This window comes from Lithobates pipiens, unplaced genomic scaffold (genome assembly GCF_037356315.1).
Source record: "Lithobates pipiens isolate NorthernLeopardFrog02 unplaced genomic scaffold, aLitPip1_a1.2 Scaffold_13, whole genome shotgun sequence".
Classification (NCBI taxonomy): domain Eukaryota; kingdom Metazoa; phylum Chordata; class Amphibia; order Anura; family Ranidae; genus Lithobates; species Lithobates pipiens.
The window spans coordinates 298,502,406-298,514,700 of NW_027507718.1; the positions used below are offsets into that span (position 1 = coordinate 298,502,406).

The 12,295-nt window shown below is 38.5% G+C and overlaps 1 protein-coding gene across 1 annotated transcript in view; it reads right to left on the reverse strand.

The window, feature by feature from the left end:
- Positions 1–12,295, reverse strand: part of PRDM5 (PR/SET domain 5) — a 292,222-nt gene that overhangs the window by 234,747 nt on the left and 45,180 nt on the right. The window contains exons 4-7 of the mRNA XM_077476830.1: positions 11,544–11,733; positions 9,478–9,652; positions 5,164–5,256; positions 4,800–4,921 (exon numbers count right to left, since the gene is read on the reverse strand). Coding sequence (XP_077332956.1) covers positions 4,800–4,921; positions 5,164–5,256; positions 9,478–9,652; positions 11,544–11,733 — 580 coding nt within the window. The remainder of the gene's footprint in view (positions 1–4,799; positions 4,922–5,163; positions 5,257–9,477; positions 9,653–11,543; positions 11,734–12,295) is intronic.

Sequence of the window (12,295 nt, forward strand, 5' to 3'; positions counted from 1 at the left end):
AATGTTATTTTTCTGAAAAATCAATCAATGTATCCATTTGCAGTAAAGCCTGCATAGTAATGTTGATTCGTGATCATGTTACATTCATAATGCAACTGTATTGGGATGCAATAGGGTTGATTTACTAAAACTGGAGAGTGTGGAAAATCTAGTTCAGCTGTGCAGGGAAACCAATCAGCTTTCAGATTTTTTTTTGTCAAAGCTTAATTGAACCAGCTAAGACTAAGGCTACTGCCGAAACGCGTCAGATTCTTTGTTTTATTGTAACTCTGATGTACCAATAAACAACACTTCAAGGATTACAGTGTTGCCAGATCTTCCTACTACTGTTGCATTGGAGTGTGTTGGGACACATTGAGCCTTGGCACTTGTGAGTGGACCTGGTGTATGGATTGAGTTGTCCCTGCAGAGAGCGCTGTTACCTTTCTTCTTTTCAAAGCTTAATTGAACAAGCGGAAGTTATAAGCTGATAGGCTACCATGTACTGCTGTACCAGATTTTGCACTCCCAAGTTTTACTAAATCAACCCCAATGGGTTTTGTAACAACTTGCAGTTCCTCTAAAGCCTCGGGCACATGATCGGATTTTCCGCAGACAAAACCTCAGACTTTTGTCCAAAGACGTGTGCCTGGATTTTGTCTTGCATTCAAACTGCAAGGAATTGCCGGCCAACAAAAACTAACGTAGTGACGTCCTACCTAGTTTTTCAGCTCTATAGCGCCACCCTTTTGGCTCCTTCTGCTAATTTTGTGTTAGTAGAAGTTTGGTGAGTGTTAATTTGTGCTTTTTATTTTGCGCTTTTCATTTCATGCTTAGTTCATTTCTGAGCGGCCGTTCGTCAACCAGACATGTTGTGGAATCCGAGGAGAGAACGTGTTTTTTATTATTGGCCTTGGAGTTATTTCTTTGACCCAAGTCCAGTCCAGGAAAAGGAGGAGGAGGATTTATTGGACCAAAAATTGTTGGCTTTATGAATCATGACCAATTAATTATGTCATATGCCTTTGCTGCGGGAGCTCCAGGAGAATAATCCAGATGATTTTCAGAATGGAATTGGACTCCTGCTTTCACCAACTCTTGGCATTGCTGACCCCCCTATATTAACCACTTGCTGACCAGCCGCTGCATTTGTACTGTGGCAGATTGGCATGGCTGGGTGAAATGATGCTATGTGAGTGCCCGGCGGTCACGATCACCGACGGGCTCCCACAATCGCCGCTGACATACGGAGAACTGGGATCTGTGTGTATAAACCGGTTTTCTGAGGGGAGAACAGAGTACATACAGAGTAAGAACAGCGATCTGTTTACCCCCCCCCCCCTGCACAGTCCCCTCCCCCATTCAGTTAGAACACACACTAGGGAACACATTAACCCCTCGATCGCCTCCTAGTGTTAACCCCTTCACCGACAGTGACATTTTTACAGTAATTAATGCATTTTTATAGCATTGATCGCTGTATTAATGCCAATGGTCCCAAAAATGTGTCAAAATTGTCCAATGTGTCCGCCAAAATCACAAATCGTCACCATTACTAGTAAAAAAAAAAATGAATAATAAAAATACCATAAAACTATCCCCTATTTTGTAGACGCTATAACTTTTGTGCAAACCAATCAATATACGCTTATTTAACTACTCCCACTCAACTGTATTAAGTGACTAATGTTACTGCAACGTACAGAACATCACCATAAGGATAAATGCTTTACCATATAATTCATCAGCATATGAAAAAAATATATAAATAAATAAATACTAATTGAATAAATAAATAATTATCATACACAACTCATAGATACTCTTGTAAAAAATTATGAAAGTGATAAGGGTGAAAAAATATCTGAACAATATACAAATTAATAAATATTTAATTAGTGAATGAAAATAAAAATAAAATAATCAAATACATAAATATCTGAATAATAAGTGAATATGGATCAAAATAATAAATATTACAATAATACGTGAATATATATTAATCGAATAAACTAAAATATATCAGTGATTGAATACATAATATTAAATTAATAAATATTTAAATAATAAGTGAATATATATTAATCAAATTAATAAATAATACTAAAATATGACAGTGATTAAATAGATAATATTAAATTATGACAGTGATAAAACACAATAAAGTAAACACTAACGTAACCAAAAAAGTGCCCAAAGCCAAAAGTGCAATAGTCCACTCAAAGGTATGTTGAATGAGAAGAGTGACTCCTTAGGTAGATATCGATACACCATGCAAACCTCCTTCACCAACACACTGTGCTGATCACCAATACAAATGCACGCTTACCAGAAGAAAGCATGTAAAGGCTCACAACATATGCCACTTAATCTGCCGAATCTGCCAGTATTTTCCCATTTTTTGTTTGTTCCACTAATATACGCTTATTGCAATTTTTTTACCAAAAATATGTAAAAGAATACATACCGGCTTAAACTGAGGAAAAAATAAAAAAGCTCTATTTGTGGGAAAAAAGGACATCATATTTGTTTGGGTGCAACGTCGCAGGACCGCGCAATTGCCAGTTAAAATGATACAGTGCCGAATCACAAAAAGTGTTCTGGTCAAAAAGGGAGTAAAATCTTCTGGGGCTGAAGTGGTTAAAGTGACAATAAACTCTAAAATTGACATTTTATCTTAGCATGTAAAAGTTAAGAGCTGGGCCTGCAAGATTAAACAGAGTCTTTAGCATCATCTCTAACTTTCTATCTGCAGGATCTCTGAAAAAAGGAACATCAATAGGAAGGAACTTCAATAGGTACAGTACGAAGTTTGTACAGGACAGAGACATCAAGATCCAACTACAGGAATAGCCCTCTTCTTTGGAAACTCTTTTTCCACTGGATAGAGTTTAGCAAAGATTTGGGGGGAGTGAAAATCCTTTCAGGAGTGACTCAATCTTTTAGACTGCACATTCCATCTGTCTATGAACAGGGAATGTTTTGCAGGATTTTGTAGGTCTCTTTGTACCCAAAGGGGCATAGCGAGACAGAGGAGAGTCAAGTTGCACAATGCCAAGGCTTTTGTGAACCAAGGCAATGAGCTTTTCAACACTAGCAAGCACATTGCGTGAAGCTCGCCTCTTCAACATAACGGCAGTCCCGGGAAGAAAAATCTTCCTCAGCACGTCCAGTTCTTCCTCCATATCCTCTTCATTCCCTTCTGTGCCTGCTTCTAGGACAAGGATATAAGGATCTGAAAAAAACAGGAGTAGGAGAATAAGTGGGGCCTTTCTGAGCCCTTGACAAAGATGACCTAATTAAGGCTGTAATATATCCGAGAACCTGTGACATTGATGGCGAAAATTCTGCTTTTGTTGAATAGCCCGCTTTTAGTGTGGCTGAAATAGAACTAGAATTGGATGCTGAGACTGAGATTAAGACCAGTTCCTGCTCTGCTGCAAGGGACACATTGTCACTCCAAAGAGTGTTGTGCAGGCCTTCATGTAGGGTGAATGTTTGCCTGCGATTTTGAATTTTCTGGTCCCAGCCAAAGCTCCAAGTAAGGTTATTCCCCTGGGGGGTACTCATGAAGTACAGTGTAAGAAATAGGTAAGCGTGTCCAGAAGGAGTAAGCGGTAACGCCGGTATAGACCATCCTATAACAAATCTTCATAGCAAAATTTAGCAGGAAATATAAAAATTTTTAAAATGGGAGTCTTGTGAGCTGCTATGCTGTCATTTGTGTTCACTGGAATTTGATTAACACAAGGCGTGGCACTATTTGTCCTCTAGTGTAAAATCAAACCAATATTACATCAACCATAAATACATAAATGCATATGAAAAGAAATAAAAATTAAATTACAAAATATTGTCAGCAATCAATCGAACCAACACTAAAAACAAAAAATCAATCTTCAGAGACTGGGTTCTATTTAGAGGGACCACTGCTCTGGGTTTGTGTAGTACCCTGCAGCTGACTCATTGCACCAAGTGCCAAGGGGTGAGTGCCCATGCATGATCTCGTGCCCAAAGTGTCATTGCAGGCTGTCCCCACAGAGCCAGGTCCAGGCGTGGCTCCCAAGGCTTTACCGGATGCACCAATCCGGATATACTGCATCTGTGTTGATTAGAGAATTTGAAGAAAATAATAAAGAAAAATAATCAACTGGTGAAGCTGATTTCTCCCTGAATTAGAAGAGGTCCATCAACATCAGCAGCTAGCACACAACTGAGGATTGACAGAGTGGGGTAGGGTTATAGGGGAGACACCAAAAGGGATGTGTTTTAGAAAGCTTGCCATTGTCCAATCACCTGAAGGTATAACCCATGGTGTTTGAATATGCTGCCTGTGCTGTGTGCTGTATTGTACAATTAACATAAGGTACTTCATCAATGGACATGTCTTGATTTTAATGACACCAACATTTTCTTTCAAGAATAATCTTTCCAAAAATGATTATATGTCCATTCAAAGTATTTTATGCATATTTCTTTTACCTGTAAAAGCCTCCCTTGTTAAGACATCCAAAGGCCCTTGGAATGCTGCTGGGCACCACCATCTTGGATATGATGTCAGCAGCCCCAACAGACTCAGGGTTGTCACTTAAGAGATACTCTATAGCATGCCCCTTTGGTCATTCACCGTCACTTACATGAAAAGGTATGTAGGGAGGTGAGGGGAGAGACAGATGAGCTGGGCCTCTCCCATATGAAGAGAGGGCTATGAAAAAAAGAGCACAAGTAAGCATTTACATTTTTTTTTCTTTCATTGCAGCTGAAAATTTTAAGATGGTGCCAAGGTCTCTTTAAACATCTAGCACATATTGTTAACATACCTGTATGCACATTTTCCTTGTGCTTTTTCAGTGTATCTTTGCTTCTAAACCTTTTCCCACAGCTATCAGCCTTACATATAAATCTCACATCACCTTTGCATGCCTCTTTGTGCTGTTCAAAACTGAAATAGATAAATCAAACAATATAATTCAAGAATAAATACATAATATGGGCGACTGTAAAATTTTTGTGCATGCTTTATAGAAAGGTCTTTAGTTAACTCGTGCATTACCTATATAGAAGATAAAGAAGTACTTCTTTTTTCTTGGTTAGATGTCAAAAAGAAGACTAGGAAGCTTGAAAGTGGGCATGCAAAAGGGAAGCCAGAAATAAGACAGCAGTTCAGTAATTCAAACACAAAACCTCAACGCTGAGCCGAAGGAGGTATTGCAAACGGAACACTGATAAGTCCCTGAAGTGTCTCCGGAGATGATATTTTCTGAACATTGAAGTACACTGAAGAAAAGAGAACAATTTAGCGTCTGCAAACACAGCAGCAACATGCTGTATCCAACACAACAATACATCCTACACATCCCCAGGAAATGCTACATGTCAATTATTTCATGAATCTAGCGCAGTAGCAATTACTGACAATTGAATATAGGTGCTCTTTTCCAGGTTAGCTATATGCAAATGGGAACATCTAGAATGGTGTAACTTGTATCTAAGAAATATATCTAAAAGACACATATGTGAAATGCTGTCCTTAAAGGGCACAGAGGCTCACTGAAGTCCTGGGTTCAGTCTCCACAATGGTTGTTATCATTATAATGTATACATGTTCTTTTTGGTTATACATTGGATTCCTCCTACTGTATGAAAACTAGACCTAGTACCATTGTGAATTCATGTGACAGGAATATTACATTGCACAGTAAGTGGTGTAAATGGTGAACCACATAAAGGACTTACGACTATGCTGGAGGGTAAAAATTAAGAAAATAAATATTTTTTTAGCAGCTTGAACTGCATTATTTAGTCGCCCAGACAACATGTTTTCATAAATACCCACTGTCCATTGGGAGCGCCCATATAAACTTTAGTGGGTTATTAACTAACAAATCAACCTACTGTGGGCTTTTATTGGAAACGTGTTGGTAATTATAATTATCAAATCTCAACGTGTTCTTGTGCCCAATGGGATGCAATATACTAAATGTTATTTCATAAACCTTTCTTCTTATAAATTCCCTAAACAATCATAATAGATAAAATTAGTCAGCAGCCAGTGTATACAGAGATCGAATATATCTGCAGATAAGTGTCTCATACTGTTCCATCCCCCTCTTACTAAAACATGAGGAAAGGTGTGAGGAGAAATAACACAATACAAACATATAGGGATACACTAGGATGAAATTACTGGTGCATGTATGGTACATGACCTTTCAAATGACAGGCAGTACTGGAACCTTATTGGATATGTGAAGAAACATAAACAGTGAAAGAGAAAGCACACATGAGAATAGATAATACAATGTAGTAAAAGAGAGGGAGCAGAAAGATTTACATATGGGGTGATGTAAATAGGAAAAAAAAAAATAAGTGAACATAAGATTATCTGACCAAAAACCAAATGTAAGGTTTTTGTAAACAATACATTTGAATTGTATACTTAAGTAGCTAAATATGTGTGCAAGACAGCAAATCATTTTCAACAGTTGTTTGAATTACCAAGACAATAGCAGAGCTAGAATCCAACCACCATATACAGTATAAAAAAAAAAAAACACCCGCATAATTCAGATGTGTTAATCATTTTAAAGCAGGTAGCAACATGTATATTACTGCATATTCTTTTCAATGTGTGTACCGAGGCTACAAAATGTCATAATGCTAAAATAAAGTATGATACAAAAGTATCAATTACAACAGGCAAACCAGAGTAAAAATGTTACATATCTCCTTGGACTCTTTTGTGTGCTTTACAAATGCTATACAGGTGACCTCTATAGCTTGGAGAACAGTTTGGGTTTAACTAATAAGACAATACAAATATCAATGATAGCATCCAAGCAAAAATGCTGTTTTTTTTAATTATTTTCCTTGCATGTGATTGGGTATTATTTTGCAAAGTGAAGCTTCACCTCATTTACTAAGCTCTAGAGCAATTGTTCTTGCAGACTGTAACTGCACTTGCAAAGTGCACAGTCTCTTTGACTTTAGTAAATCAACTCCAATTGGTTACTATGGATTAGGGAACACTGCACACTGCATTGCCCAAAAAACAAAGCTTGCGCTTTCTTTGCAACCCTGTGTGCAGTGTACACTATTCCAGAAAAAGTTGTTTTTAGAAACATTAATTGCCCACAACGAATACACTATTTAATGAAAATATCACTAACCAGAAAAAAAGAAACAAGGTGATTAAAGGATAAGTTCACCTATTGAACATGTTGCATTTTACACACTTACAGTGGTGGCTGCTCATAAGGAGCGCATGGGTCAAAGGTTTTTATTTTTGAAGCACATGATTAGAGCCTAGGGCTCTAATTGTCTTCAAAGGAGTGGGCTCAGGGCGCAGGAGGCCACCCACTTGTGTGACATTAGCAAATTAATATTCGCTGTTTTCCTGTTTCTCCTCCCAGCCAATCAGGAAGCCCGATTGGCCAGGAGTCCTAAAACCCAATTGGCCAGAAGCCCTAAGACCCCATTGGCTGGTAGGAGAAGTGACTGCCGGGACTCAGGAGGAGATGCAGGGGGGAAGCCGCAACCTGGATGGGGTAAGTTCAGGGCTGGCGAGCTACGGGCGAGCGAAGCGGCTATCGAGAGATGAGGGGGAGGTGGATGGCAGGAGTGAGGGGGCCAGTTCTGTTTGACACCCCACCCCCCCCCTTAAAAGCACCGGCCACCACTGCACCCTTATTTAGAGAGTAACATTTACCATGTTCAGCACCCTCCCCCCAATCCCCCGCGGCACAGCCACATCTTGCATTCACAGTGATCTGATGCGGCATATGGATTTATAGTTTCAATAGACTGCAAGCATGCTGATCAGTATGCCCATAGTCCATTCTTACTCCCTCCAGCTTTAAAACTAAACACCTATACAGAGGTATGTGCAGAAAGCTGGAGGGAGAGTGTGCAGGAGCCTGACAGTGCACACACAATCTGCTGATTGCAGGTGAAATACTTGGCTCCTGTAGGCAAAAATAATAAATACATTTTTTTTTTACCTGCAACAATATGTGCATTTATTGATTTTTTGTTAAAGGTGAGCTCAGCCTTTGCCTATAGAAGTCCAAGGAGCAAAGTTACTGAATAAAGTACAGTAACCAAACCAAACATATTTCATATTCCTGGAGACTTAAGAAATAGTTTTTTTGGTTACTATAGATCACTATACTTAATACTTTATAAATTATGTTTTCATTGTATTATTAAAAAACAATGAAGATATTGTACATCATTAAATAGCTTACAAGAGAAAATAGTGGCATGCTGGACAGTTATCAGAATAAACACCCTGATATCTATTCAGCTTGTATTGTGCATCATTTGAAACCTCATCTGGAATATGCAGTTTGAGTTTTAGGCACCAGTTCACAAAAGGATATTGGGGAATTAGAAAGATTGCAGAGAAAGGCGACTAAACTGATAAGAGGCATAGAGGACCTCGGAAATAAGGAATGAGTGGCTGAACTTAATTTATTCTCCCTTCAAAAGAGGCATTAAAGGGGATGTGATCACCGAGTACCAATACATAAATGGTCCATATAGTAAACTTGGTGCAAAGTTGTTCACATTAACAACAAAGGACAAGGGGACACTCTTTACATCTAGAGAAAAAGTGGTTATTGGCTGAGAGCGATGATTGGGAGCTGATCGGCAGACCTTTTTTGGTCATGCTTCTTTGGCAGAAGCCGGCCAAGCTGTCAGACCGGCAGCAGTATGTAACCTGACATTCGGCCTATGAGTACTAGCCATTAAAGGATGCTTTTACTACTATTCATTCAGTCTGCCTGGCTTGGGCTTCTATGCAAACAGAAAATAAATGCTTTTTCAATAACAGTAACATTGTACTATATGGCCTGCATGCAGTGTACAGCCTCCAGCACCACTGTTCTTACTAGGAGTACCTGGCTGTGTTTGCCTTCTGCTTGAGGCATGCCCCACCCACTACTGCAGCTTATGGACATAATCAGGTATTCAAAATAACAAATGAAATAAGGCTCAAGTAAACTATTGATTAACTTGTGAGGCATAATGCCAACAGCATTTTGGGGCTTCACAGAGTCCTCTTTCTGAAGGTGACAAGCTACCTTGATAATAGAGTCCATGTACAGCCCTCAAGCACCTTTGGTGTTATACCTCACAAGTAAAGGCTTTACTTGCACCTTACTGTATTCTCCTTCATTTGTTGCCTGGCTTTGTGCTGCCTATGCTGCCACATGTACCCCCATCTTGTCTATAGACCTTGACCTACTGTGTGGAATAGACTAGGTTTCGGGAGCTAAAAATCAGGGTAGAAGGATGTGAAGATTGGGTGCAGGTCATTCACTCACTGAAGCGATACTGATTTTGATGTTTTCAAGGCAGTTCGTGGTTTTTACCCTTTGAAAATATATTCCGGTTATTAAAAAAACATATCAGAGGGACCTGAATGATGGATATTCACGCTTAAGTTGGCAAGAGAAGATAAATGTGCAAAATTTGATAAGATTAAGAACTCACTGTCTTTGAAGAGCCTGTTTCACAGGGAATTTTTTCCCACAATTTCTGCATTTAAACTCCTTTTCCTCACTTGGTTTCTGATGCAGAGCTTGAAGATGTTCAGCAAGAATCTCATGACTGGGAAAGCTGGATTCACAAAGCGGGCAGTCATGGTCATCTTTATGATTACAGTGTTCTGTAATGTTAACAAAATACAAAATAACTGTAAGTTTTTATACAGAAATTAAGAAAATATACATAAAAGGATGATTTTTTTTTTTTTTTTTTTTAAGTGCTGGATGCCAGGCAAGCAGCTAAGTGCACAACTGAATTATATAAATGGGGGTAGTTTTACCTACCAAACCATCTGTGAATTTGGCCAGCCAGTCCTGAAATTTACACAGATTTGCTAAACAACAGAGCCAAGTGGTGGCCTCTTTTCCACTGTTGCAGTTAAGCTATACAGTAGTTATGTCACCGCCTCACCCAATGCTGGATTTATAAAGGGGCAAAAGAGACAACTGCCCTAGGTCCAACTGTCAAAGGGGGCTCCAGACTTTGTTATAAAAAAATGTAAAAATCATAAAATTATCATTAGAAAAATTAAAGCGTGTATTTGTCAGGATACGGAACAGTGAAGGCAAAAAAAGGGATGAGGGCTTCCGCCCTATGTTTTACATTTTAACCTCTCATATTATTTTACTATTGGATTATATATATATATATATATATATATATATATATATATATATATATATATTTTTTTTTTTACTATTCAAGAGGTTTGTTTTAACATGATTGTGTTACCAAATGTATTGTCTTGTTTACGAGAGACAAGTGGGTGGGACAAGGGAAAATATGTTGGAAAATGCCAGGCAACAGCCCCGACCTTGTCATGTGAGCATTAAGTTAATTATCAGCATTGCTTTATCACAGTAAGAAACATGAGAGAGAAGCTCACTCCCCCGCTTGCCCCTGATTGGGTCAAGGGGCAAACCAAAATTCGCAATCTCGAATAGAGTAAAGTTTTCTTAACAAGTTTTACTGGAAATTATGAGATTGGTTGAATTTGGGATATGCATGGCCCTGGATTGGAATTCAGTCTATGAGATAGCAGAGTGTCAGACGAAATTGGCAGAGAGTAGAGGATCTTCCTTTCTTACATGTCTTGCACTGAGTATAGTAGTGAAGTCGACTCGTAACCAGTTGGTTTTCTCCATTTCTTCTTTGGAACCTAACTTACATTTTTTAGAGCAAATGCAGTTTATCATTCCAGTTCACTTTTTTATTTGTCATATAATTAAATTTCTATGTTGAGGGGCCCCCGAAGTTGAAATGGCATGGGCCTCCCAAGGTCTGAATCTGGCACTGAGCTCACCCCAGCCTATAACTGGGCAGTTAAGGAGCAGCAGCAGACTGATGAGCTCATCCCTCTGTTCACTCAATCTCTCCTGTCAGGATATTCCTTGTCAGCACATGTTTGTGTAGCGCACTTCATTGGTGCTAGTGCTGCCCTTCCTCTGCTAGTCCGAGTATTGCCGTACAGGGGTATACAAGAGGCAGCTACGAATTTAAATTCAGGTACCCATACTAGTCACTTTCAAAAATACATAACTTTTTGTATTTTTTCTTAAGAATACATAAAATACATAAAATAGTCCTTTATATTAGTCTTGAGTTTAGGTTTAATTGGTTGTGAGAGCATGTCAGATATATAAAGTGTTTGCAGCAAAAGAAGTACCATGTGCATTGGTTAACTATCAGGTAAGTTCATATTTCATTGCAGATAAATATATGACTGAAATGATTTTTTGCATGTATGTTTAGGTAATATTGATAACATAATGTTTTACATTACATTGGCAAAATGCTGCATGAGGAAATGATTGCTAATCACATATATATGGCCTGGGTATAGAAAATGCACAGTTTGTTTAGCATGAAGCATGAAGTGTCTAAATAGTTCTTCCTACAAGTATGATCTCTTGTGCCTTGTGTAGCTTACTGCCATGTTCCCCACTGCTATTACTATACTATAGATCACTGGACTCTATGAATAATAAAGACTTCATGTATGTGGCATTCACCTGTTTCAGTTTTCTCCCCAGGAGGTAGTGGGGCCTCTTTAACACTCTCTTCCTCTTCTTTGGAGACTACACTGACAACGTCTTTGTTTTCTTCCTCAGCCTCCTCCATATCACTGTCCAAGTACCCAATGAGAAGTTCTGTGTCCGTGTCTATGTCCTCAATGGCTAGGTAAAATATGTTTTCCCCTTCCTGGATTAAAAATAAATAATATAAAAGGAAAATTGTGTTCATTTAATGAAAAAGTAGCATAACTATATAAATAACATCTTCAACAAATACAAAACATTTAATATGTAGCCAAAAACTAATTACTGATATTCAAAATACAAGAAGTTTTGATTGGCTAAACATTATTGGCTTCAAATATGAAACATCTTATTTCGCTATTGATCTCTTCAAGCAAGTGCGATATTGTGTGCAAGCAGGTCTTACTTAGACAATAGACCTATGAAGATTTTCTTAATCAAACTCAAGATTATTACAAATAAACATAAATGCATAGTAAAGTTAGAGGAGGTTTTGATACACATCGGATAGTTGAATTTCAAAACGGAGTTTTCTCCATTTCTATGTCTCTCTAACTATATACAAACCTCTAATTTATATATGTGCCTATATCATAAAAGGTTGTTAACCTCCCTAGCGGTTATCCCGAGTCTGGCTCGGGTTGGGATTTTAATTCCACGAGCGGTAACCCCGAGCCAAACTCAGGATCGCATCGCTGGATACAGGGAGGACACGGATAAGTTAC